This window comes from Ranitomeya variabilis, chromosome 6 (assembly GCF_051348905.1).
Source record: "Ranitomeya variabilis isolate aRanVar5 chromosome 6, aRanVar5.hap1, whole genome shotgun sequence".
NCBI classification, from domain to species: Eukaryota; Metazoa; Chordata; class Amphibia; order Anura; family Dendrobatidae; genus Ranitomeya; species Ranitomeya variabilis.
This window is the reverse complement of record NC_135237.1, coordinates 549,333,872-549,361,333: the sequence shown is the minus strand read 5'-3', so window position 1 is coordinate 549,361,333 and position 27,462 is coordinate 549,333,872. Positions and strand designations below refer to the sequence as shown.

At 43.8% G+C, this 27,462-nt stretch overlaps 1 protein-coding gene across 2 annotated transcripts in view; it reads left to right on the top strand.

Moving 5' to 3' along the window:
- Positions 1-27,462, top strand: part of DNAAF11 (dynein axonemal assembly factor 11) — a 52,247-nt gene that overhangs the window by 6,763 nt on the left and 18,022 nt on the right. For both annotated transcript variants that reach the window (XM_077271253.1, XM_077271254.1), the window contains exons 4-9: positions 3,966-4,138; positions 15,761-15,984; positions 19,933-20,109; positions 24,077-24,154; positions 26,847-26,912; positions 27,308-27,377. In XM_077271253.1, the coding sequence (XP_077127368.1) occupies positions 3,966-4,138; positions 15,761-15,984; positions 19,933-20,109; positions 24,077-24,154; positions 26,847-26,912; positions 27,308-27,377 (788 nt within the window). The remainder of the gene's footprint in view (positions 1-3,965; positions 4,139-15,760; positions 15,985-19,932; positions 20,110-24,076; positions 24,155-26,846; positions 26,913-27,307; positions 27,378-27,462) is intronic.

The following is a 27,462-nucleotide window of genomic DNA, read 5'->3' as shown; positions in this document are numbered from 1 at the left end:
TGTGGGTACCGGTGTATGGCATGTGAATACTGGTATATAGCAGGTGGGTACCGGTGTATGGCGTGTGGGTACCGGTGTATGGCGTGTGGATACTGGTGTATGACGTGTGGATACTGGTGTATGGCATGTGGGTACCGGTGTATGGCGTGTGGGTACCGGTATATGGCGTGTGGATACTGGTGTATGGCGTGTGGGTACCGGTGTATGGCGTGTGGGTACCGGTATATGGCGTGTGGATACTGGTGTATGACGTGTGGGTACCGGTGTATGGCGTGTGGGTACCGGTGTATGGCGTGTGGGTACCGGTGTATGGCGTGTGGGTACCGGTGTATGGCGTGTGGGTACCGGTGTATGGCGTGTGGGTACCGGTGTATGGCGTGTGGATACCGGTGTATGGCGTGTGGGTACCGGTGTATGGCGTGTGGGTACCGGTATATGGCGTGTGGGTACCGGTGTATGGCGTGTGGGTACCGGTGTATGGCGTGTGGGTAGCGGTATATGGCGTGTGGGTAGCGGTGTATGGCGTGTGGGTACCGGTGTATGGCGTGTGGGTACCGGTGTATGGCGTGTGGATACTAGTGTATGGCGTGTGGGTACCGGTGTATGGCGTGTGGGTACCGGTATATGGCGCGTGGATACCGGTGTATGGCGCGTGGATACCGGTGTATGGCGTGTGGGTACCGGTGTATGGCGTGTGGGTACCGGTGTATGGCGTGTGGGTACCGGTGTATGGCGGGTGGGTACCGGTGTATGGCGGGTGGATACTGGTGTATGGCGTGTGGGTACCGGTGTATGGCGGGTGGATACTGGTGTATGGCGTGTGGATACCGGTGTATGGCGGGTGGGTACCGGTGTATGGCGGGTGGATACTGGTGTATGGCGTGTGGGTACCGGTGTATGGCGGGTGGGTACCGGTGTATGGCGCGTGGATACCGGTGTATGGCGTGTGGGTACCGGTGTATGGCGTGTGGGTACCGGTGTATGGCGGGTGGATACTGGTGTATGGCGTGTGGGTACCGGTGTATGGCGGGTGGATACCGGTGTATGGCGTGTGGATACCGGTGTATGGCGGGTGGGTACCGGTGTATGGCGGGTGGATACTGGTGTATGGCGTGTGGGTACCGGTGTATGGCGGGTGGGTACCGGTGTATGGCGCGTGGATACCGGTGTATGGCGCGTGGATACCGGTGTATGGCGTGTGGGTACCGGTGTATGGCGTGTGGATACTGGTGTATGGCGTGTGGGTACCGCTGTATGGCGGGTGGATACTGGTGTATGGCGTGTGGGTACCGGTGTATGGCGTGTGGGTACCGGTGTATGGCGGGTGGGTACCGGTGTATGGCGCGTGGATACCGGTGTATGGCGTGTGGGTACCGGTGTATGGCGTGTGGGTACCGGTGTATGGCGGGTGGGTACCGGTGTATGGCGCGTGGATACCGGTGTATGGCGTGTGGGTACCGGTGTATGGCGTGTGGGTACCGGTGTATGGCGGGTGGATACCGGTGTATGGCGCGTGGATACCGGTGTATGGCGTGTGGGTACCGGTGTATGGCGGGTGGATACTGGTGTATGGCGTGTGGGTACCGGTGTATGGCGGGTGGATACTGGTGTATGGCGTGTGGGTACCGCTGTATGGCGGGTGGATACTGGTGTATGGCGTGTGGGTACCGGTGTATGGCGTGTGGATACTAGTGTATGGCGGGTGGGTACCGCTGTATGGCGTGTGGGTACCGGTGTATGGCAGGTGCCCCGGAGCTGAGCGCTCTCCATACAGGGCGGCTGCCGGCTCTGTTTTACACCCAGAATCTGGTTCTAGCAGCAGCGAATAGAGGTAGGAGTGATCGCTGCTGATTAACCATGTAGATGCTGCTAATCACTGACAGCAGCGTGTATACGGTATGATTCTAACTGGTCTGAGCCTCTGTTCCTGCGCCCATTGCCCTTGACATGCTGTTGCACGGTGTCGATGGGTTGCTGAAGGCCCACGTCATGGTGCACCTGTAAACCCCAGCTCCGGCCTCAATGGAAAATTGTTCATTTCACTATATACTGCAATACCAGGGTATGTACAAAGTACAAGCAAACATTGTAGGTTCTGGTCCCCTAAATAAAATAAAAAATATGCCAAAAGTAAAAAAAAAAAACACTTAAAAAATATAAACCATCCCCTTTTTCCAATCCGAAATGTAAAAAAAAATACACATACCGTACTTGGTATTATTGTATCTGTAAAGTCAGATTAATCACAATATAAAATTATTTCACCATAAATAAATGCCGGAAAAGGTAAAAAAATATATAAATGCCAGAACTGCCGTTTCTTAGTCATCGCCCCTTCCGCCAAAAAATGCAATAAAAAAAAGATGAAAGCGTTATATTCGTCAAAATGGTACAAACAAGAAGTACTAGCAAAGAACAAATTAATTCCCTCTTTGAAAACAAAGACCTTTTTTGCTTTCTTAAAGGTGTATTCCCATTTCCAAGATCCTATCCCAATATGTAGTAGGTGTAATAATAATAATATTAGCAAATACCTCCAATTAGCAATGTAGTATAGTTCTTCTGATTCGCTATGTCTCTTTCCTCATGTGCAGACATTGCAGGACCTTGGGTATCCATGGTTACAACCACTAACAACTAGCTAACTAACTGTCAGTGGTCGTAACCATGGATACCTAAGGTTCTGCAATGCCTGCACATGATGAAAGAGACATAGCGAATCAGAAGAACTATACTACATTTCTATTTGGAGGTATTTGCTAATATTATTATTAATACACTTACTACTTATTGGGACAGGATCTTGGAGATGGAAATACCCCTTTTTAAAAGTCTGATTTATGAAAGCGTTTGGTAACAGTCGTAAAGGTAAAACAAGAATTTGCCAGGATTTCCTTTTTTCGTCGGTCTCACCATACCAAAAACAATCCTTAGCACAGCTCAAATGAGCCGAAAAATAAAAAAGGTTCTGGATCTCTGAAAATGGTGACACAAATAAAACATTTTATTTTGATTTATTTATTTCACAAATTTATGATTATTTTTTTTCACTTAATTTTTTATTTTTTTTTTTACGTATTCCCGTTATTCGCCCCGATCTGAAGAATCGTGTTTCCAGGTCATTTTTACCGCACAATAAGCACCGTAAAATGAAAACCTAAAAAGCAACGGTGGGATTGTTTTGGGTTTTTTTCTTTTTTTTTTTTACTATTTTGACCACTTTAATTGTTTTCTTGTTTTTCAGTACTTTATATAGTAAAATGAATGGTGTCATTCAAACTTCCAACTCGTCCTGCAATAAACAAGCCCTCATACAGCCGCGTTGCTGGAAAAATAAAAAATAAGTTATGGCTCTTGAAAGAAAAGGAGGAAGAAAAAATGAAGGCACAAAAACGAAAAATGGCTCCAGTTGGAAAGGGGTATTCCCATCTCCAAGATCCTATCTCAATATGTAGTAGGTGTGATAACAATAATATTAGCATATACCTCCAATTAGAAATGTAGTATAGTTCTTCTGATTAATCATGTTGCTTGCCTCATGTGCAGGGCATTCCAGTAGCTTAGGTATTCATGGTTATGACTACTCATATAGTAAGTTAGCTGTTACTGGTCGTAACCATGGATATTTAAGCTACTGCAATGCCTTACACATGGGGAAAGTGACATAGCTAAGCAGAAGAACTGTACTGCATCTCTAATTGGACGTATTTGCTAATATTATAATTATTATTATTACACCTACTACATATTCTGATAAGATTTTGGAGATGGGAATGATCTTTACTGCAATGGACGCCATAGTCCTACTACAGAGTATTCAGCATGGGGCTCGTATGCCCACCAGAGGGTACTGTAAGTTTGTAGCCTCCTCAGCCATATGGACAGTACCACATACAAGCCAGGTCATGTGTGTGATTGTAGGGCGTGTGTCCGCTATATGTAACCAGCGTCTTCCTGTCCTCCAGGGTGTGAGTCTCTACAGAAGCTTGACCTCACGGTGAATTTTGTGGGGGAAGTGTCCAGTATCCAAAGCCTTAAACACAACCTCCATCTCCGAGAGCTTTACATGGTGGGAAACCCCTGTGCTCAGTTTCAAGGCTACCGGAAGTACGTGGTGGCTACTCTCCCGCAGCTGAAGGTACCGTCCTAGTACATAGGAACAGTATTATAGTAGTTGTATTCTTGTACATAGGAGCAGTATTATAGTAGTTATATTCTTGTACATAGGAGCAGTATTATAGTAGTTATATTCCTGTACATAGGAGCAGTATTATAGTAGTTAGATTCTTGTACATATGGGGGCAGTATTATAGTAGTTATATTCTTGTACATAGGAGCAGTATTATAGTAGTTATATTCTTGTACATAGGAGCAGTATTATAGTAGTTATATTCTTGTACATAGGGGGCAGTATTATAGTAGTTATATTCTTGTACATAGGAGCAGTATTATAGTAGTTATATTCTTGTACATAGGGGCAGTATTATAGTAGTTATATTCTTGTACATAGGGGCAGTATTCTAGTAGTTATATTCTTGTACATAGGAGCAGTATTATAGTAGTTATATTCTTGTACATAGGGGCAGTATTCTAGTAGTTATATTCTTGTACATAGGAGCAGTATTATAGTAGTTGTATTCTTGTACATAGTGTGAAGGAAGAAATTAAGAAAGAATCTCCATTTTGTGCTTTTCGACTCCATTTTGTTGTTTTGATATAAATTTTGTTAGTAGGCTAAAGGTTACAGCTGTTATGAGATTTTGATGAGACCTTGATTGTTGCAACCTCGGTAGAACATGAGACTGAGGGTGTATTGTTCTACAAAACTTTGACGCACAGATTGTTCCTGTATTCTTATAGGCTAAGAACCGTGAGCGTGTTCTTATGCTGATTGGTTGAAGTGTAATTTCTATGACTGTGATAAAGTCATGCAGAATAAACGGGGGCTAGAGATCAGCTCGATCCCCCATACAGAGACACACGTCTCCGTCTGGTCATTTTCAGTTGCCGGCAACACTTTATATATTAATTTGGAAATCACTGGGTTAACCGTGAAGGATCACTTTAAATCCTCCCTCAACAGTTGGTGCCGAAACCCGGGATCCAAGCAGGAACGCTTCTGCCCCCCGGAGGACAACAAGACAAAGGACCCTCGGACCGGACGCAGGCACTGGAAAATTGGGATTGATCATCCCCCACAACAACCACGGTAAGTTGGCAGTTATACTGTCCAGACTGACCGTTTGGTGTGGTTTTCCTGTGTTTGTTGCTGCAAAGAGGATCTGAGGTTTGTCCCCGGAAGTGGGATGATTCTTGGGTGGAATCATATAGAGGTGTAGTTCCGTTGGAAGCCCAGTGCTTGAACCGTACCTCATAAGGGACGGACACCCCGGATTAACCAGTGATGTAATTCTCTTTACAGTCAAAATACCCTGAATTCCTGATCACTGTTAGAATCAGGCGCGGTGAGGTGATCGAAGATTGGGTAGGATGCGCAACTCAGGAATACATAGATATATATGTGTATGTCCAGGGGCGTCCGGAGGGGTTAAGTCTGAGACGCCCTCCTCCTTTCACTGAGTACCGCGATTTGCGCGGTGAGGTGATCGAAGATGGGTAGGATGCATAACTCAGGAATATATTGATTTAAATATTTCCAGGGGTGTCCGGAGGGTTAAGTCTAAGACGCCCTCCTCCTTTCACTGAGTACCGCGATTTTGGGTTGTCCCAGAGGGGGACAGGTAAAAACCCCAGTGGAATAGACTAAGGGGCCGCTCTGGTATCTATGCACGACTAAGTAGGGGTATTTAACTCTAAAAGAGAATCAGTCCGTGGAAGAAGAAGACTTTGAATTGTGTGATAAAAATTTGATATTGTTAGCCCAAAGAAGGGAAAAGAAATCTGTCAGGAATGCAGGGAAAATATTCTCAATCTGGTATGTGAATTGTGTGATGAAGATTTTGTAGAAATTAATTAAGTCTGAGAACTGCTGTATTTCCGTGTCTGTGTTTGTCTTTGGAATATCCGATGGTCGGGGTGAGTTATACAGCTGCGTTATGGCTTTTTTCTGTGCTGAGGAATGCTTTGATTCTTCCTATCTCCGTGTTTCTGGTAGGGAGGGGCAGCAGCAGGTCGCTGCGCTCTTGAGTCTCTCTGTGTTTTTTTAGTGTTGTACACGCTGATAGATCTGTGTTTTGTTTAAAGCGATAATATTGTTTTGAAGTACAAAGAAATATAATCTGGAAAATTGAAAGTGAAATCTAGTGTCTAGTTTTAGAAGGAAATTTGTAAGTGATTGGTAAAAGCAAGTTGAGTGGTTGATATATAGCAAATTGAGGATCAATAGAGAAAATGAATTCTGATTGTTTTTTGCTACGTTGAAAAATGAAAGCTGTCTACTCCTATGATAAAGTCTGGATGTTTTGTGGTGCAGGAAGGTATTGAGAAAGCGTTTGAGAATAATGTGTCAGAAAGACAAACAATTAAAAATGATGATCTGGAACAGGGGGTCTCCTTGCTTGATGATAAGGTCCCTCCCCAGGAAATCAAGCCTCTTCTCCCGACCGTAAGCTCTGTGCCCCTCAATCCCAAAGCACCAATATATGGTGATCGTGGATCTGTGATGTATGTGGAGTTACTAATTCCCAGTGTAGAGAGGTCCGTTACAATTGTGAAGCAAGAAGACCCGGAGTTGTAGCCCCCACCTTTCCCTTGCTAAACGCTGACAGCAATTCCCCCGCTCCAAATACAGCCCCCCTTTTCACAGCTGCAAGGACGCTCATTATCAGCGGTTCATGTAACAGATTCTAGTTTCTGCCCTCCTCCCATGGTACACAAGTCCAGTCTCATACTAAAATATCCCTTTTAACCCTGTCTGGGAATCTCCCTCCCCAGCCCCATGTCAATTCTCAGATCAAGAGCTTGTTTTAATTAGAGTAGATGACGGACCCAATAAATATACTCTTATAAAACCTATCCCTGTGGGACCTTTCCCTGAAGTTACTGCTCAGTTCGTAATCTCTCCCATATGTCCGGTAAATTTACTGGGGGCAGATTTATTATCACAGTTCTGCTCCAGGATATAATTCCAATATGATGGTCAGATGGTCCTTGCGTTATATAACTCCTATGCAAATGAATATAAAGAGATGTGTATCCTACTTGCCCTTCCCACAGTTATGATGGTCCTGATAGACCCAGATTCTCCCCCAATAATGCCTGTAGAACCAGTAAAAGTGTTTCTCAAACCTGGTGCCCCTTTTTCTAAAGTCCATCAATACCCTTTGAAATATGATCAGGAGCAGTGCCTCAAGGGGCAAATACAAATGTTATTCGATAATGGTGCCCTGATACCCTGTGTTTCCCCATGTAACACACCCTTGTTTCCCGTTAAGAAAAAGACCCCACCCGGCCAACCCCCTGTGTACCGGCTGGTACAAGATCTACAGGCATTTAATGCAGTTACTGTTCCAGAAACTCCGGTGGTGCCTAAGCCACATACTCTTTTGTCCCAGATATCTCAGGATGCCGCTTGGTTCATAGTTATCGATCTTGCCAATGTCTTTTTCAGCATTCCATTACACCCAGATTGCCAGTTCTGTTTGCATTCATTTATCAGGGATGACAATTGACGTGGACAGTTATGCCAAAGGGGGGCCAGTCATAGCCCAAGAGTGTCAGGCCTACCTTGCCACTTATGGCCCCTTGCAACCAGGAGAGGCTATGGCCACCCCACACGATGTATATAGTATCCTTAACCAAGTACAACCTAGCCACATGTCCATGGCTGGACAGCTGCGACTTCAGTGTGCTATTTTAAAAAGGTGCGCTGTCCTAAACCCCGCTACTCTTCCCCTAGTTCCTATGGATCCAAAGGGGGGAGGAGTAGGAGACATGAAAAAGGACACTAAAGGACACTTTTTCTTTCTAGGATGGATCCAGAGGAACAAGATTAGGTTTCCAAACCACATGATTGTCTAGAATTGATGTCTCAGGAAACGGCTGGTCTCTAGTTTGCCTATTCTAATGCTGATTTTGAGCTTTTTGTAGATGGATCCCGTCACCAAGATGACCGAGGATGCTACTGTACCAGATATGCTGTGGTCTCAGAACATGAGGTAATCAAGGCAGAGTCAATGTCAGCTCATATGTGTGCACAAGAAGCAGAAGGTAAGACTGTAAATATCTACACTGATTCCAGGTATGCTTTTGGCATTGCACACGATTATGGGCCTATCTGGAGAGCCAGGGCTTTCCTGACAGCAAATGGCCACCCCTTTAAACGTGCTGAGGCAGTCCAGCAACTTATGAATGCACTACAGCTTCCCACCCAAGCAGGCATCATAAAGGTAAAGGCACATACCAAAGGCACTGATGGACGGACAAAAGGGTAACGCACTGGTAGACCAGGCTGCCAAGAAAGCAGCAAGCACTCCTGTAGCCTCTAAAGTACATCACCTAGACACCCCACCATCTCCATTTGTGTTGAAAGACATCTTAGCCCGGTTACAAGAACAGGCAAGTAAGGAGGAGAAAAATAGGTGGCAAAAGATAGGGGCTTGCCCTGATACCGTCACTGGACTATGGGGGAGGGGTGAAAAGGTCTGCCTACCACAGGTACTGTACCCAATGATGGCACAGGTTCTGCACGGGAATGTGCACCACTCGAAGACGGCCATGTGTGACACCCTACAGAAACAATGGATTGCCCCCGGGTTTTCCACCTGCGCGGAAAGGCAGGTACAGAGCTGCATGATATGTGCCACACATAATCAGAGTAGGACAGTGAAAACCCCATCCAAACACACTCCCCGGCCCCTTTACCCATTCCAGAGACTGCAGATTGATTATATTCAGTTACCCAGGGTAGGGACGTATGAGTATGTGTTGGTCTGCATTGATTTATTTTCAGGTTGGCCAGAAGCCTACCCAGTTGCCAAAGCTACGGCTAAGACAACGGCAAAGAAACTGATGGCTGAGATCATACACCATTTCCATTGCTCTACAGCACCACGGTCTCAGACCAAGATAGACTCTTCATATATTGGGTAGGCCACCGTATTACCTTACTCACTCTATATAGGATATACACCATGATATGAATCTCCCTATACTTGTCTCTCTAAATAGATATGTCTTTATGCCTATTTATCTGCATATGTTTTTCTATGACATCTCACTACTAGGTTACACAGAGACCTATTCTCTGTACATGAATACCTCAATTGTAAATTCTGTATATTGATGTACATTCTTTGATTTATGTATATACACCACTTATTGTTTAAATCTAATTGTAAATATTTGTATTTTCCCTAGCGACGTTGTGATCAAGGCTATACATTAGCCGAAACGTCAACGCTCACCAAGTCGCCCCTTTTTTCTGAAAATCACTATAAATAAATTTTCACTTGAAGCATACTTTCCATTTGTACGTGTGCAGTGATCTCCATACCTAGCATATTAGGAACCTCTGGCTCCTTTCACTAGCACCGTCACCCTCAATTTTGTCGTGTGCGGGCCATCACAGCTTCATATGTCAGAGGTAATGGCAGCACTGGGGGTAAGTCAAGCATTGCATAGTCCATCCACAGAGCAGTGGAAAAGTGGAGAGACTAAATGGAACTCTTAAGCTTAAAATCCAGAAGGCAATGGCAGAGACTGGTAAACCATGGACAGAATGCCTTCCTCTAGCTTTGTTTTCAGTAAGATATACCCCAAACAGGAAGACAGGACTGTCACCGTATGAGATTCTGTTTGGCAGGGGCCCCAATCTTGAATGTTTCTTTCCACAACACTTGCAGCTCAAGTACCAGGACTTGACTAGCTATGTGCAGGCCTTACATGGACACCTTGCCAAAGTGCATTTAACTGTCTTCAGTTCTCTTCCAGACCCAGACAAGGTTCCTGGACACCATCCCTTTGTGCCAGGAGACCTGGTGTATGTGAAAAAGTTTGTGCGCAGAGATTGTCTCCAGCCGAGATTTGAAGGACCCCACACGGTGATCCCGGTCACCCCCACTGCAGTAAAACTTGAAGGAAAGAGCACCTGGATCCATGCCTCACACTGTAAAAGAGACTGTTGTTTTTGATCCTGGGACCAGGGGCCATCCTCGCCCCTACCTCTTCGGCCCCTATTGCATAAATAAGAATTCTGGTCCCACTATTCTCTGGGTAAACCTGACAGCCCCGGTGAATATCTGGCGATTTGATTTCTGTGATGTAGTCAAGTGCCTCGAGACTGAACGGGTGGTAGAGGGAATCATCCAGTTTTATATGTGTGTTACCAGAAATGACAACAATAATTGTTATTATTGGACAGATGCCGCCTGGAATACAGGAGATAATTGGGGATATAAACCTAGTGGAGCCATGTTCCCAAGGATAGGACGGGTAGGAGTCTTCGTGAGAGAATGCATCTAACAGCCCTTCTGCAACCACTTAGGGGCTGTAAATGGGGTAAAAGTTGTCACCCCCTCCTCCTAAATCTCGAAAGCCCCCAATCTGCTGACCTGCAGACATTTGTACTGGGAAGGCATTATAATTATGTATTTAGTAGTGGATACCATGGGAATTTAGGCCCAGGTGAGCGTTTGCAAAATGTAGTCAATGAAGTGATCCCCATTCCAGGTCTCAGTTGGCAAGAGGTTTTCTCCATAGAAACACAAACAGCCCCAAGGAAAAATCTATGGTTAGAATGGGTGAGATACAATGTAAGAGTCCAGAATATCTCTGTAGGATGTATTGCTTGTGCTGCTGCGAATACGCATCTATACACACATGCATTGCTTTTTCCTGATGACAACACCACTGCCTGTGTCATGAACTTGTTGAAAGGTTTGAAGTCCACTGATTGCCCAGATTATGTCCCACTAATTCATGAGAAACCCAAACTAAAGGTCCCAGGAGAAGTAACCGTATTAGCTGACAATTACATCTGCTATAATTCCCACGACATTACAGGTACACCAGTAGGGATCTTCGAGACAGGTTTCTGCAAAGTATTCACCTTTATCTTTGTCATGTATGTAATACTAAAACTTGTTTTTTGGTGTATTTCTGTATGTATTAGGAAATTCTGCACTAGGATAACTAGTGATGAAACCAAAAGCGTTGCTATCTCTGCTCTTCTCTACACCGATTTCACAAAGTTACCTGATGAAGATGTTGAAGCCAAGCGCATGGCTATCTTCAAAAGATCCCCACTACTGTTATCAATAATTGTTATTCGTAAATTCTAGTATACAGGGGGGACGGGTACGCCGCAGCAGCCATGGCTGGTAACATGGCACCAGCCATGTGAAGACCAGTACCCCTCGAGCTTAGAGCTTGGGATAGTACCTCTGATGCTGGACATTAATTAACAAAATTTATCTAGGGGGGAATGTGAAGGAAGAAATTAAGAAAGAATCTCCATTTTGTGCTTTTCGACTCCATTTTGTTGTTTTGATATAAATTTTGTTAGTAGGCTAAAGGTTACAGCTGTTATGAGATTTTGATGAGACCTTGATTGTTGCAACCTCGGTAGAACATGAGACTGAGGGTGTATTGTTCTACAAAACTTTGACGCACAGATTGTTCCTGTATTCTTATAGGCTAAGAACTGTGAGCATGTTCTTATGCTGATTGGTTGAAGTGTAATTTCTATGACTGTGATAAAGTCATGCAGAATAAACGGGGGCTAGAGATCAGCTCGATCTCCCATACAGAGACACACGTCTCCGTCTGGTCATTTTCAGTTGCCGGCAACACTTTATATATTAATTTGGAAATCACTGGGTTAATCGTGAAGGATCACTTTAAATCCTCCCTCAACAATAGGATCAGTATTATAGTAGTTATACAGGTCCTTCTCAAAAAATTAGCATATAGTGTTAAATTTCATTATTTACCATAATGTAATGATTACAGTTAAACTTTCAGATATTATAGATTCATTATCCACCAACTGAAATTTGTCAGGTCTTTTATTGTTTTAATACTGATGATTTTGGCCTACAACTCCTGATAACCCAAAAAAAACCTGTCTCAATAAATTAGCATATTTCACCCGTCCAATCAAATAAAAGTGTTTTTTAATAACAAACAAAAAAAAACATCAAATAATAATGTTCAGTTATGCACTCAATACTTGGTCGGGAATCCTTTGGCAGAAATGACTGCTTCAATGCGGTGTGGCATGGAGGCAATCAGCCTGTGACACTGCTGAGATGTTATGGAGGCCCAGGATGCTTCAATAGCGGCCTTAAGCTCATCCAGAGTGTTGGGTCTTGCGTCTCTCAACTTTCTCTTCACAATATCCCACAGATTCTCTATGGGGTTCAGGTCAGGAGAGTTGGCAGGCCAATTGAGCGCAGTAATACCATGGTCAGTAAACCATTTACCAGTGGTTTTGGCACTGTGAGCAGGTGCCAGGTCGTGCTGAAAAATGAAATCTTCATCTCCATAAAGCATTTCAGCCGATGGAAGCATGAAGTGCTCCAAAATCTCCTGATAGCTAGCTGCATTGACCCTGCCCTTGATGAAACACAGTGGACCAACACCAGCAGCTGACATGGCACCCCACACCATCACTGACTGTGGGTACTTGACACTGGACTTCAGGCATTTTGGCATTTCCTTCTCCCCAGTCTTCCTCCAGACTCTGGCACCTTGATTTCCGAATGACATGCAAAATTTGCTTTCATCAGAAAAAAGTACTTGGGACCACTTAGCAACAGTCCAGTGCTGCTTCTCTGTAGCCCAGGTCAGGCGCTTCTGCCGCTGTTTATGGTTCAAAAGTGGCTTTACCTGGGGAATGCGGCACCTGTAGCCCATTTCCTGCACACGCCTGTGCACGGTGGCTCTGGATGTTTCCACACCAGACTCAGTCCACTGCTTCCTCAGGTTCCCCAAGGTCTGGAATCGGTCCTTCTCCACAATCTTCCTCAGGGTCCGGTCACCTCTTCTCGTTGTACAGCGTTTTCTGCCACATTGTTTCCTTCCAACAGACTTACCATTGAGGTGCCTTGATACAGCACTCTGGGAACAGCCTATTTGTTGAGAAATTTCTTTCTGGGTCTTACCCTCTTGCTTGAGGGTGTCAATGATGGCCTTCTTGACATCTGTCAGGTCGCTAGTCTTACCCATGATGGGGGTTTTGAGTAATGAACCAGGCAGGGAGTTTTTAAAAGCCTCAGGTATCTTTTGCATGTGTTTAGAGTTAATTAGTTGATTCAGAAGATTAGGGTAATAGGTCGTTTAGAGAACCTTTTCTTGATATGCTAATTTATTGAGACAGGTTTTTTGGGTTATCAGGAGTTGTATGCCAAAATCATCAGTATTAAAACAATAAAAGACCTGACAAATTTCAGTTGGTGGATAATGAATCTATAATATATGAAAGTTTAATTGTAATCATTACATTATGGTAAATAATGAAATTTAACACTATATGCTAATTTTTTGAGAAGGACCTGTATTCTCGTACATAGGAGCAGAATTATAGTAGTTATATTCTTGTACATAGGAGCAGTATTATAGTAGTTATATTCTTGTACATATGGGCAGTATTATAGTAGTTATAGTCTTGTACATAGGAGCAGTATTATAGTAGTTATATTCTTGTACATAGGAGCAGTATTATAGTAGTTATATTCTTGTACATATGGGCAGTATTATAGTAGTTATAGTCTTGTACATAGGGGCAGTATTATAGTAGTTATATTCTTGTACATATGGGCAGTATTATAGTAGTTATAGTCTTGTACATAGGAGCAGTATTATAGTAGTTATATTCTTGTACTTAGGAGCAGTATTATATTAGTTATATTCTTGTACATAGGAGCAGTATTATAGTAGTTATATTCTTGTACATAGGAGCAGTATTATAGTAGTTATATTCTTGTACATAGGAGCAGTATTATAGTAGTTATATTCTTGTACATAGGAGCAGTATTATAGTAGTTATATTCTTGTACATAGGAGCAGTATTATAGTAGTTATATTCTTGTACATAGGGGCAGTATTATAGTAGTTATATTCTTGTATATAGGGGCAGTATTATAGTAGTTATATTCTTGTACATAGGGGGCAGTTTTTTGTAAAGAAAAAGCAACGAAGATCAGCTCACCTCCTCTCAGTCCCAGCGCACGGATCATGCAGTGCTGCAAGTGGTACGAAGGAAAAGCAGAAGTCCAGCGTGGGTGATGTCCATAAAAAATACCTTTTATTCCATTTTTGTTAAAAGCACATAAATCCAAAGTCCATCTTCATATCCATAGACACAAAAACGGGTGATTCATACCAGTGACAGTCACAGGCTTAAAGTGCATTAAAATCAAACGCGTTTCAATGGTCTTGCCGCCTTAGGCTGGTTTCACACTTGCGTTTTTGTCTGCAGCGTTTTTTGCACAAAAAACGCATGCGTTTTTTTCCCTATATTTAACATTGAAAACGCATGCGTTTTTTTGCACATGCGTTTGGTCGCGTTTTCAAACGCATGCGTTTTTTGTCTGCATGCGTTCATTTTCAAAAATGCTACCTGCAGTATTTTCTTGCGCGTTTTTTCGCGGCAAAAAAATGCATTGCTTTCTATGTAAACGCATGCGTTTTTAAGCACATGCGTTTGTTTGCGCTAAAAACGCATGCGTTTTTATAGAAAAAAACCAGAAAACACACTGAAAAGCCACCCACCACCATCAAGGTGATAAAGGGATCCAAACCCTAACTCTACCCCTAACCTCACCCCTAACCGTTTAATGAACATTTTCTGACAGTCATATTGCCACGTATTTAAGTGCCACGTATCACGTATTTCAGTGCCACGTATGCCACGTGCCACGTATTTAAGTGCCACGTGCCACATATTTAAGTGCCACGTGCCACGTATTAAAGTGCCATGTGCCACGTATTTAAGTGCCACGTATTTAAGTACCACATATTTAAGTGCCACGTGCCACGTATTTAAGTGCCACGTGCCACGTATTTAAGTGCCACGTGCCACGTATTTAAGTGCCACGTATTTAAGTGCCACGTATTTAAGTACCACGTATTTCAGTTGCACGTATTTCAGTCACGGTTAGGGGTAGGGTTAGGGTTTTCTTGTTTTTTCTTGTGTTTTCTTGTGTTTTTCTATAAAAACGCATGCGTCTAAAAAACGCATGCGTTTTACCGCGTTTACATGCGTTTTTCACACATGCGTTTTTTTTTTAAAACGCATGCAGATAAAAACGCAAGTGTGAAACCAGCCTTACTCATTATCACAATTACTAAGGCGGCACGACCGTTGAAACGAGTTTGATTTTAATGCACTTTAAGCCTGTGACTGTCACTGGTATGAATCACCCGTTTTTGTGTCTATGGATATGAAGATGGACTTTGGATTTATGTGCTTTTAACAAAAATGGAATAAAAGGTATTTTTTATGGACATCACCCACGCTGGACTTCTGCTTTTCCTCAGTATTATAATAGTTATTTTTTTTCCTCTGACTGTTACATTGTAACAAACTCTGAGTGTAGGTGTAGTGCTATCCCTCATCTCTGAGAGATGCTTCTTGCGGCCCTGTTTCCTGGATTTGCGCCTGTATATATGACCTGTATGTCACATGTTGGCAGTGTTTCCTGAATCCTTATAGCCTCGGAGTTCCGTATATCTCTGGTCTGGTGTCTTCTCGCCTCTTGTTAATGTTACATTGCAGATGTCATTTCTGTTCTGATTATATTGGTTTCTGTCCTTCCTCTTGTGGGAGCTGCGACTGTTACGTTGTTTTTTCTTGTAGTGGTTGGATGGGAAGGAGATCGAGCGCTCTGAGCGGATCCAGGCCCTGCAGGATTACCACCAAGTACAGCAGCAAATTAAGGAACAAGAGGAGTCTTATCGGCTGAAGAGAGCGCGGGAGCGACAAGAGGCCCAGAGCAAATCCTGCTCACAGCCGAGCGTCAGCAAGCACGGGAAGAAGCCTGGCTACGATGGCCGCTGGTACACTGACATCAACAACACATTGTACGTGCGGCTGGTCGTGTCTGGGAGGGGAGATGGTACCTTCCTAATGGCTGAGGCTTAAAGGGAAATGTATCCCACCAATAAAATGAAGATTAGCTAGAGGGTCTGGTTCATGTATTGCAAGCTCTCAGCATCATAATTCCAAGATGCGGATGAATTACAATGGCAGCCATGGTCCTCATGAGACCCCATGGCTACCATGTTGGTACTCCTGTGAAGCCTAGTCACTGGCTGGGCTTCATAGTGTACTGTGATTTTTTTTTTGCTACATACTACATTACAGGAGTATTTCAGTATGTAGAACAAGATCAGAGAATCGCCGGTTAAAGCCTCCCATGGGGATGAAAAATTAGGAGAAAAGGTGTTAAAAATGAAAAATATCATGGGTTTCGGTGCTGGCTCGGCTTCAGTCACTACTCTGTGTAGAAAGCAATGGCTGTAACCGCGCTTCTGCCTCAGAGCTGGCTGTCAGTCAGTGGCTGTCAGTCAGTGTCGCCGGCGCTGTTACAGTTGCCTCTATCTATAAAAAGTGGTGACTGAAATGGCGCCTCCTCCATGACTGAAACCAGTACGCTGCCGAGGGCAATAAAGTTAATTTTCTCCCTGCAGTGGGGTCGTAACTGGGGCAGGTTTAGAGCGCTATAAACATGCAGGTTAATAGCATTATTTCACATGAGAGGTTCCTTTAAAGAACACGAGAGACATCCCTGTGTCACTCTCCGCCCTCAATCCCTGCCCAGCCCAAATCCCTTACCCCATCATATCCGAGAAACCCCAATCTTGTTTAGTCTAGTCCTGTGTCAGGTTTCCTATGTCCAATAGGGGACAAATTTCAGGCGTGTAACTTCCGGATCTGACTACGCAGGGTTTGCTTGTTGTCTGTTACCTTGGGAACTCACTGGTCTGCAGCGGAGCTGGAGCTACAAAACAGTAGGGCACGTTTAATGGGAAAGATGCTTCATTTTTTACTGTAGATGTATCAGTGTGAAAAAAAAAATAGATTGTGAAGGTGACTGTGGCCTGAGCAGCGTATTTTACCGAAATAAGGACTTTGTCGACCCTCATGCACCAGGAAACAACGAAAAAGTTTGTTGAGCTGCAGCCGGCGACGTCCCAAATCTCTGCCGCATTTGTAATCTCCCGAGGCCCCGTCACCTTATTATTCGGCTAATTGCTACTTAGGACGAGGAACATTTTGCTTGGCTGCTTCTCCAGCTCTTAGGAGACAAGTTGTGTCACTGGAGAAACTGCAGAGAGATGGAAGCGTCTTCAGCCAGGCTCATTCGTCTTGGCGGTCGTCTGCTTGACATTAGTTGTGAGAAGAATTACACGGCAGCAACTTGCAGCAGATCACACGTCTGCCCGTTATAAGCCTTTATCAACCAAAGGCTCAGAATGGAGCAAAACGCGTCTTGCTGCAAGATGCTGTGCAGTATTATCTTACATATGGTGGAATAAAGCGGAGCTCTGAGCACAACACGAGAGCGCCAGGAGATCTCTGCATAGACCGTTATGGGGGATCGTGTGGCTGACATGGGGGCTACTGTTGTGAATTCTGCTTTTGGGCTCCCTCCGGTGGTTGTAGGTGGTAATGCAGTTGTCTCTGGGATGCAGCCCTGGTCAGGTGTTTCTGCTAATTGCAGTTCTGACTGGGGTATTTAGGTTAGCAGGATTCATTAGTCCTTGCCAGTTGTCCATTGTTTTTGGAGGTTTTGTCCTTGCCTGGTTCCTTCTGCCTTGCTGCCAAATCTGCAAAGATAAGTGTCTGGTTTTCGTGGCACACATGCCGTGTGCTTATGATTTAGTGCTATTCAGTGTTTTTTTTGTCCAGCTTAGATTGTATCAGTAATTTCTCAGTCATGTTGGATTCTCAGGAGTTGCAGATATACACTCACTGGCCACTTTATTAGGTACACCATGCTAGTAACGGGTTGGACCCCCTTTTGCCTTCAGAACTGCCTCAATTCTTCGTGGCATAGATTCAACAAGGTGCTGGAAGCATTCCTCAGAGATTTTGGTCCATATTGACATGATGGCATCACACAGTTGCAGCAGATTTGTTGGCTGCACATCCCAAAGATGCTCCATACAAGGCAGGATGGATCCATGCTTTCATGTTGTTTACGCCAAATTCTGACCCTACCATCCGAATGTCGCAGCAAAAATCGAGACTCATCAGACCAAGCAACGTTTTTCCAATCTTCTACTGTCCAATTTCGATGAGCTTGTGCAAATTGTAGCCTCAGTTTCCTGTTCTTAGCTGAAAGGAGTGGTACCCGGTGTGGTCTTCTGCTGCTGTAGCCCATCTGCCTCAAAGTTCGACGCACTGTGCGTTCAGAGATGCTCTTAGGCCTACCTTGGTTGTAACGGGTGGCGATTTGAGTCACTGTTGCCTTTCTATCAGCTCGAACCAGTCTGCCCATTCTCCTCTTACCTCTGGCATCAACAAGGCATTTCCGCCCACAGAACTGCCGCTCACTGGATTTTATTTCTTTTTCGGACCATTCTCTGTAAACCCTAGAGATGGTTGTGCGTCAAAATCCCAGTAGATCAGCAGTTTCTGAAATACTCAGACCAGCCCTTCTGGCACCAACAACCATGCCACGTTCAAAGGCACTCAAATCACCTTTCTTCCCCATACTGATGCTCGGTTTGAACTGCAGGAGATTGTCTTGACCATGTCTACATGCCTAAATGCACTGAGTTGCCGCCATGTGATTGGCTGATTAGAAATTAAGTGTTAACAAGAAGTTGGACAGGTGTACCTAATAAAGTGGCCAGTGAGTGTACATTCCATGTCTTTAGTTAGATTGTGGAACTTTTGTATTTTCTGCTGTGGATATTTTTAGAGTTTTAATACTGACCGCTTAGTATTCTGATCTATCTTTCCCTGTTTAGCTAGAGTGGCCTCTTTTGCTGGAATCTGCTTTCTGCCTGTGTGTGTCTTTCCTCTCCTATTCACAGTCAATATTTGTGGGGGGCTGCCTATCCTTTAGGGTTCTGCTCTGAGGCAAGTTAGTATTCCTATTTCTATCTATAGGGGTATTTAGTCCTCCGGCTGTGTCGAGGTGTCTAGGGTTTGTTAGGCACACCCCACGGCTACTTCTAGTTGCGGTGTTAAATTCAGGGTTTGCGGTCAGTACATATTCCACTTCTCCTGAGAAAGTCTCATGCGGCTCCAAAGTCACCGGATCATAACAGGCTACCACCATTAGGAGAGTGCGTGTCAGTCAGCGTGAAGGGCAGGGAGCTGGCACTGATGGGGAGAGTATGACAGGTACCGACATGAGAACGTGGAGGCTGGTGATATTGGCATTCACCAAGGGCTTTAAGGACTGGCACTGACATGGTGGCTCCGTTGGGCTAGGAGTGTTATGTGGGCTCTGATATTGGGGTTATGTGAAGCGTGCACTGTTATAGGGGCTGTATGGGGTAAGTACCGGTATGGGGGATCTGTGGGGCTAGTACCGGTATGGGGGATCTGTGGGGCTAGCAGTAAGGGCTAGTAGTGATATGAGGGATATATGAGGCAGGCTCAGTTATGGAGGCTTTGTGGGGCTAGCACAGTTATGGAGCTAGGGCTTTATTGGGGCTATGTGGGGTTAGACCTCTTTTCTGGGGGCTCGGTGTGGTAAGCACAGTTATGGGGGCTCTGTGGGGTTAGGGCTTTTGTTATGAGGGCACTGTGGGATTAGCATTTTTATGGGTCTACCACTAATATGGGGGCTCTATGCAGCATGCATTTTTATGGGGGCTATGGGAAGCATGTAGTGGTCTCGGGGCTCTATACAGGGCAAGAGCTGTTATGTTTGCTTTATGGGGCTAGCTCTGTTATATGATGGGGGCTCTGAGCGTGGGTACTGTTGTGGAGGATCTATGTGACAGACGCTCTTATCTGGACTCCATGGGACTAACATTACACTGTTAAGTATTGACTTATTTTTTCAGACCTGAATGTACAGAAAACAAAGAAAATTGTCCTGATGTGAACTCCGAGGACATGAGAGAAGATGACGGTGAAGAGGACCAAGCGTTTTGGCAGCAGCCGTCACATTACACTCCAGAAAGTAGATTGGAAACTCACAGATACATCGAGGAAAAGCGGAAATCTAAAGAGATCAATGGGTAAGGAAGAAGCGGGTTTAGTATTGAGCCTGTAGACCTGGGGTCCACCGGGGGATATTTATCATCAGGCTGGGTTTATTGTATCCTCAGCACTGTGCAGCCAGACTGTATAGACAGTGAATGGAGCAATGGTCGCAGATGTCACTACCCCTGTTATTATGATCAGTGGGCTTCCCAACGATCAGACCCTCAGCGATAAGAAATTCATCACCTATTCACATTGGTTTTGTGACAACCCCTTTGATTTGTCCCATACTAGAAGTATGTTTGGATCAAGGGTCTTCATCCTGCGGCTATCTTTTCCAAAGTGCAACATCCGAATGTCCTTTGGAAGAGGTTGCATAGTCTCGCTGCTCTTACAGTAAAGAATCCTTATCTATGTTGGTATCAAAATCTAAACTTGGAGGTCAAGGTATTAATCCTGGTATAAAAGCATCTATCCGTATAGAAATAGTAATTTAGTCATCCCTAAACTGGATACCTGTGACCTAGCGTGAACGGTGCTGTAATCTGTTCATTACACTATATATATATATATATATATATATATATATATATATATATATATATAGTCACTTCCTGTGGAGAGGCAGACCGCCCCCCACTTCCTGTGGAGAGGCAGACCGCCCCCCACTTCCTGTGGAGAGGCAGACCGCCCCTCCACTTCTTGTGGAGAGGCAGACCGCCCACCCACTTCCTGCGGAGAGGCGGACCGCCCCCCCCCCACTTCCTGCGGAGAGGCAGACCAGATCAGGCCGCCCCCTACTTCCTGCTGAGAGGCAGACCGCCCCCGCTTCCTGTTGAGAGGCAGGCCACCCCTCCTTCCTGCTGAGAGGCAGATCGCCCTCGCTTCCTGTTGAGAAGCAGACCAGATCAGGCCACCCCTACTTCCTGTTGCTAGGCAGATCGCCCCCGCTTCCTGTTGAGAGGCAGACCGGACCACCCCCTCGCTTTCTGTGGACAGGCGGACCGCCCCCCACTTCCTGTTGAGAGGCAGACCGGACCACCCCCTCACTTCCTGTGGACAGTCAGACCGCCCCCCACTTCCTGTTGAGAGGCAGACCGGACCACCCCCTCGCTTCCTGTGGACAGGTAGACCGCCCCCCACTTCCTGATGAGAGGCAGATCGCCCCCGCTTCCTGTGGAAAGGCAGACCGGACCACCCCCTTGCTTCCTGTGGACAGGCAGACCGCCCCCCACTTCCTGTTGAGAGGCAGACCGGACCACCCCCTTGCTTCCTGTGGACAGGCAGACTGCCCCCCACTTCCTGTTGAGAGGCAGACCGGACCACCCCCTTGCTTCCTGTGGACAGGCAGACTGCCCCCCACTTCCTGTTGAGAGGCAGACCGGACCACCCCCTTGCTTCCTGTGGACAGGCAGACCGCCCCCACTTTCTCTGTCTTTGCCGCTAGAGGTGGATTACACCTGACAGCAGGCAGTGATCGCAGGTTACAGGTAATGAGGCCCGTAGTGGCCGATGCATTGGAGATATCTTTCTGGTGATAAGTCTATTAGATTTGCAGCTTGCCTGCTCAGCACATGATTTTTTCGGTGAGATCCGGCATTGTTGCTTTTGTTCTTTCCGCACACAGGGGCTCTGTAGTCGTTGCGTGTCAGCTTTGTCCTTCGTCCTCAGAGATCAGCACTTTACATGAATGCAGACATTTCTCTGGTAATAGCCGGCAGTGCGGCAGGACTCGTTGTGATGTGTTACCAGTCATCGCTGCTCTGTCGTATATTGCCAGCTTTGTAGTTTTTTCAGATGCTGTCAGCTTTTTATCTCTTTTCTGCTTGCGGATATTTTCACACTGAGCTGTAGTTTCATTCTTTTCCATTCCTTTTATTATAAATACTCTTAGATTTACAGATGTCTCGCTTTAGGATGAGGGAATAGGAACGATGCATTGCTTTCTAGATTTACTACAGACCTATCACCAGTACGCTCTATCTAGACATAACTAAGCGACCTATGAAATTACCCATCCCACTACGATGGGATCCTAGCTATTGATGCCATCACCCAGTAGACATGTGTAATCGATGTAATTATGTATGGGAAGAAATTACCTTAAAGGAATGTTCTAAACTTGTGTCTTCAGGGGCGCATGGCCTCCCGACTTCCTGGTTCCTGAAGGTTGGTGCACTCCTGAAGATTGACAGTTCAGATCAGTAAGCATCCCACTTTTCACCAAGACGTAGTGCAGCAGCTATTGGCTGCCATGGAATGGTGGGAATTGTAGATTAACAACAGCTTCAGTTCTGAAGGTTGCTGGTCCTCAGCCAAGAGCATCACACTGCCTCCACCAGCTTTCTCAGACCAGTCCGCCTTCTACAAGTGCTCCAGGTTCCATTTCTCATGCTCACTTGCCCATTGTAGGTGCTTTAGAATACACACTAATAACAGGCTGCAATACTCTGCTTGTCCTGACACCTTTCCAATAAAGCTGCGATGCTCTGCATTCCCCGACCCCTTTTTATCATAGCTGTGATGTTCTGCTTGTCCTGACACCTTTTTATCATAGCTGCCACACTCTGCGTGTCCTTACACCGTTCTATCATAGCTGCGATGCTCTGTGTGTGCCGACACCTTTTTATCATAGATGTGATGCTCTGCATCTCATGACACCTATCTTTCATACCTGTGATGCTCTGCATCTCCTGACACCTTTCTTTCATAGCTGTGATGCTCTGTTTGTGCTGACACCTTTCTATCATAGCTGTGATGCTCTACATTTTCTGCCACCTTTCTATCATAGCTGCAATGCTCTTCATCTCCTGACACTTATCTTTCATAACTGTGATGCTTTGTGTGTGTGCTGACTTCTTTTTAGCAAAGCTGTGATTCTCTGCTTGTCCTGACACCTTTCTATCATCGCTGCAATGCTTTACGTCTCCTGACACCTTTCTATCACAGATGTGATGCTCTGCGTCTTCTAACACCTATTTTTGATAGCTGTGATGCTCTGCGTCTCCTGACACCTATCTTTCATAGCTCTGATGCCCTGTTTGTGCTGACTCCTTTCTATCATAGCTGTGATGCTCTACGTCTCCTGACACTTATCTTTCATAACTGTGATGCTGTGTGTGTGCTGACTTCTTTTTAGCAAAGCTGTGATGTTCTGCTTGTCCTGACCCCTTTCTATCATAGCTGTGCTGCTTGACGTGTGCTGACCCCTTGCTATCATGGCTGCGATGCTTGGCGTGTGCTTTCACCTTTCTCTTATAGCTGTCATTCTTTGCGTGTCCTGACACCTTTGTATCATAGCTGCGATGCTCTGTGTGTCCTGACCCCTTTCTATCATAACTGTGATGGTCTGCGTATCCTGACACCTTTCTATCATAGCTGTGATACTCTGTGTGTGCTCACAGCTTTCTGTAATAGTTGGGATTCTCTGAGTGTGCGGACACCTATCTATCATAGATGTGATGCTCTGCATCTCCTGATGCCTATCTTTCATAGCTGTGATGTTTTGCGTCTCCTGGCACCTTTTTATCATAGCTGCAATATTCTTCATCTCCTGACACCGTTCTATCATACCTGTAATGCTATGCGTCTCCTGACACCTATCTTTAATAGCTGAGATGCTCTGTGTGTGCTCACACCTTTCTGTCATAGCTGCAATGCTCTGCCTCTCCTGACACCTTTCTATCATAGCTGCGATGCTCAGCCTCTCCTGACACCTTTCTATCATAGCTGCGATGCTCAGCCTCTCCTGACTCCTTTCTATCATAGCTGCGATGCTCAGCCTCTCCTGACTCCTTTCTATCATAGCTGCGATGCTCAGCCTCTCCTGACTCCTTTCTATCATAGCTGCGATGCTCAGCCTCTCCTGACACCTTTCTATCATAGCTGCGATGCTCTGTGTGTTCTGCAATGGATGCAGCAGTGATGAATGTGCGCCTATGCTCTCAGTAATATGGAATTCCAGACAGAGAATGATTGTTTCTTTCTCATTTTTTACTTCAGTGAAGACAAAAAGAAAGTAAAACCTCCGAGGACTCTGATCACAGAGGACGGACGCGCTCTGAATGTTAACGAACCCAAGTAAGTGACTAACCAAACACACAGTGAATGAAGTTTGTGAGCAGCTTTTTATAACCGCCTGTAGTGCTCAGAGTCAGATCTACAATCTTCCATACAAAAACACATTTGACAGATCTGTAAAACTGCGTGGCGGCTCGTGCCTCCCTGAGATTCCCCGTTAATTATAGCCATGTCCTGGAACCAGGCAACCGGGGAATTATCATTCATTGTAAGCACTCATGTGAGAAATGAAAGTCTCTGCCGCTTCATATGAAGTTACTTTTCCATGCAAACAGGAAAGAACATTTGGCAAGTTTATATACTGCAATACACCACGGATACAGTACGTAGAGCGCTAATTAATAGACATTATTTATAGTTTCCGCACATACAATACTTGTCACTTATTATCACCTAACCCAAAGTAAATGATTATTACTGTGCTACCAAGCTAGGTTAATTGTGCACATAGTAGACAGTAGTACAGTAGTTATATTGTTGTACATAGGAGGCGCAGTATTATAGTAGTTATATTCTTGTACATAGGGGCAGTATTATAGTAGTTATATTCTTGTACATAGGAGCAGTATTATAGTAGTTATATTCTTGTACATATGGGCAGTATTATAGTAGTTATATTCTTGTACATAGGGGGCAATATTATAGTAGTTATATCCTTGTACATAGGGGCAGTATTATAGTAGTTATATTCTTGTACATAGGGAGCAGTATTATAGTAGTTATATTCTTGTACATAGGAGCAGTATTATAGTAGTTATATTCTTGTACATAGGAGCAGTATTATAGTAGTTATATTCTTGTACATAGGAGCAGTATTATAGTAGTTATATTCTTGTACATAGGAGCAGTATTATAGTAGTTATATTGTTGTACATAGGAGGGGCAGTATTATAGTAGTTATATTCTTGTAAATAGGGGCAGTATTATAGTAGTTATATTCTTGTACATAGGGGGCAGTATTATAGTAGATATATTCTTGTACATAGGGGCAGTATTATAGTAGTTATATTCTTGTACATAGGGGGCAATATTATAGTAGTTATATTCTTGTACATAGGGGCAGTATTATAGTAGTTATATTCTTGTACATAGGGAGCAGTATTATAGTAGTTATATTCTTGTACATAGGAGCAGTATTATAGTAGTTATATTCTTGTACATAGGAGCAGTATTATAGTAGTTATATTCTTGTACATAGGAGCAGTATTATAGTAGTTATATTCTTGTACATAGGAGCAGTATTATAGTAGTTATATTCTTGTATATAGGGGACAGTATTATAGTAGTTATATCCTTGTACATAGGAGCAGTATTATAGTAGTTATATTCTTGTACATAGGAGCAGTATTATAGTAGTTATATTCTTGTACATAGGGAGCAGTATTATAGTAGTTATATTCTTGTATATAGGAGCAGTATTATAGTAGGTATATTCTTGTACATAGGAGCAGTATTATAGTAGTTATATTCTTGTATCTAGGAGCAGTATTATAGTAGTTACAGTATATTCTTGTACATAGGGGCAGTATTATAGTAGTTATATTCTTGTACATAGGGGCAGTATTATAGTAGTTATATTCTTGTATTTTGGAGCAGTATTATAGTAGTTATATTCTTGTACATAGGGGCAGTATTATAGTAGTTATATTCTTGTACATAGGGGGCAGTATTCTAGTAGTTATATCCTTGTACATAGGGGCAGTATTATAGTAGTTATTTTCTTGTACATAGGGAGCAGTATTATAGTAGTTATATTCTTGTACATAGGGGCAGTATTATAGTAGTTATATTCTTGTACATAGGAGCAGTATTATAGTAGTTATATTCTTGTACATATGGGCAGTATTATAGTAGTTATATTCTTGTACATAGGGGGCAATATTATAGTAGTTATATCCTTGTACATAGGGGCAGTATTATAGTAGTTATATTCTTGTACATAGGGAGCAGTATTATAGTAGTTATATTCTTGTACATAGGAGCAGTATTATAGTAGTTATATTCTTGTACATAGGAGCAGTATTATAGTAGTTATATTCTTGTACATAGGAGCAGTATTATAGTAGTTATATTCTTGTACATAGGAGCAGTATTATAGTAGTTATATTGTTGTACATAGGAGGGGCAGTATTATAGTAGTTATATTCTTGTAAATAGGGGCAGTATTATAGTAGTTATATTCTTGTACATAGGGGGCAGTATTATAGTAGATATATTCTTGTACATAGGGGCAGTATTATAGTAGTTATATTCTTGTACATAGGGGGCAATATTATAGTAGTTATATTCTTGTACATAGGGGCAGTATTATAGTAGTTATATTCTTGTACATAGGAGGCAGTATTATAGTAGTTATATTCTTGTACATAGGAGCAGTATTATAGTAGTTATATTCTTGTACATAGGGGCAGTATTATAGAAGTTATATTCTTGTACATAGGGACAGTATTATAGTAGTTATATTCTTGTACATAGGGGGAGGAGTATTATAGTAGTTATATTCTTGTACATAGGAGCAGTATTATAGTAGTTGTATCCCTGTATGTAGCTGCAGTATTTGGATAGTTCTTTATATTCATGTTGCTTCTATTTATACTATGTCTTTTGTTACAGTGTATTTAGCTGTAGATGTAATTAGTGTGAGATGATTGTGCCTCCTCCTTTTATTAATTATTGGCGCACTCATATTAAGGTTGGATTTCTCCTTGGTTGACGATGAGGAGAACAATCAGTACATCTTGGATCTCGGCATCTACAGGTATGCTCTGCTGTGTTCTTTTTCCATAGCTCTCGTGTATATGTTCAGGACACCACATACTTTTTACAGATTTTGAGCTGCAAACTCCGTGCTATTATTCTGCAGGAAGAACCATCTATAGGGTCAGACATCTTTTGTAGGCGGATGTACACGGGGGGATATGCTCCCCTAGAAGCATATATACTTATACCGTACATATAATATTGGGTTACAATATCTAGGTGCTTGTGGAGACTGATGTTTTTATACAGAATGCATCAGAAATAAACTTGTGATGTTACGTGGATATAGGACGGGCGCTGCCGCAGAATACGCTCTACATTTCTGTGCGTGAGATAGCAGTTTGAGGGTATTTTGTATCGATTTTATAGAATAATATTTCTGCTTTCTTACAGACACCTGGACACCTCTCTTGTTAATGTCGACGTTCAACCCGGCTATGTAAGAGTCCTAGTGAAAAAGAAGGTAAGAGAACACCGCAAAAATCAAAATGACACAAGAGTCGCCTTCTCTGAGGATGAAGTCGGGCATGTGTACCACCCCGTAGAAT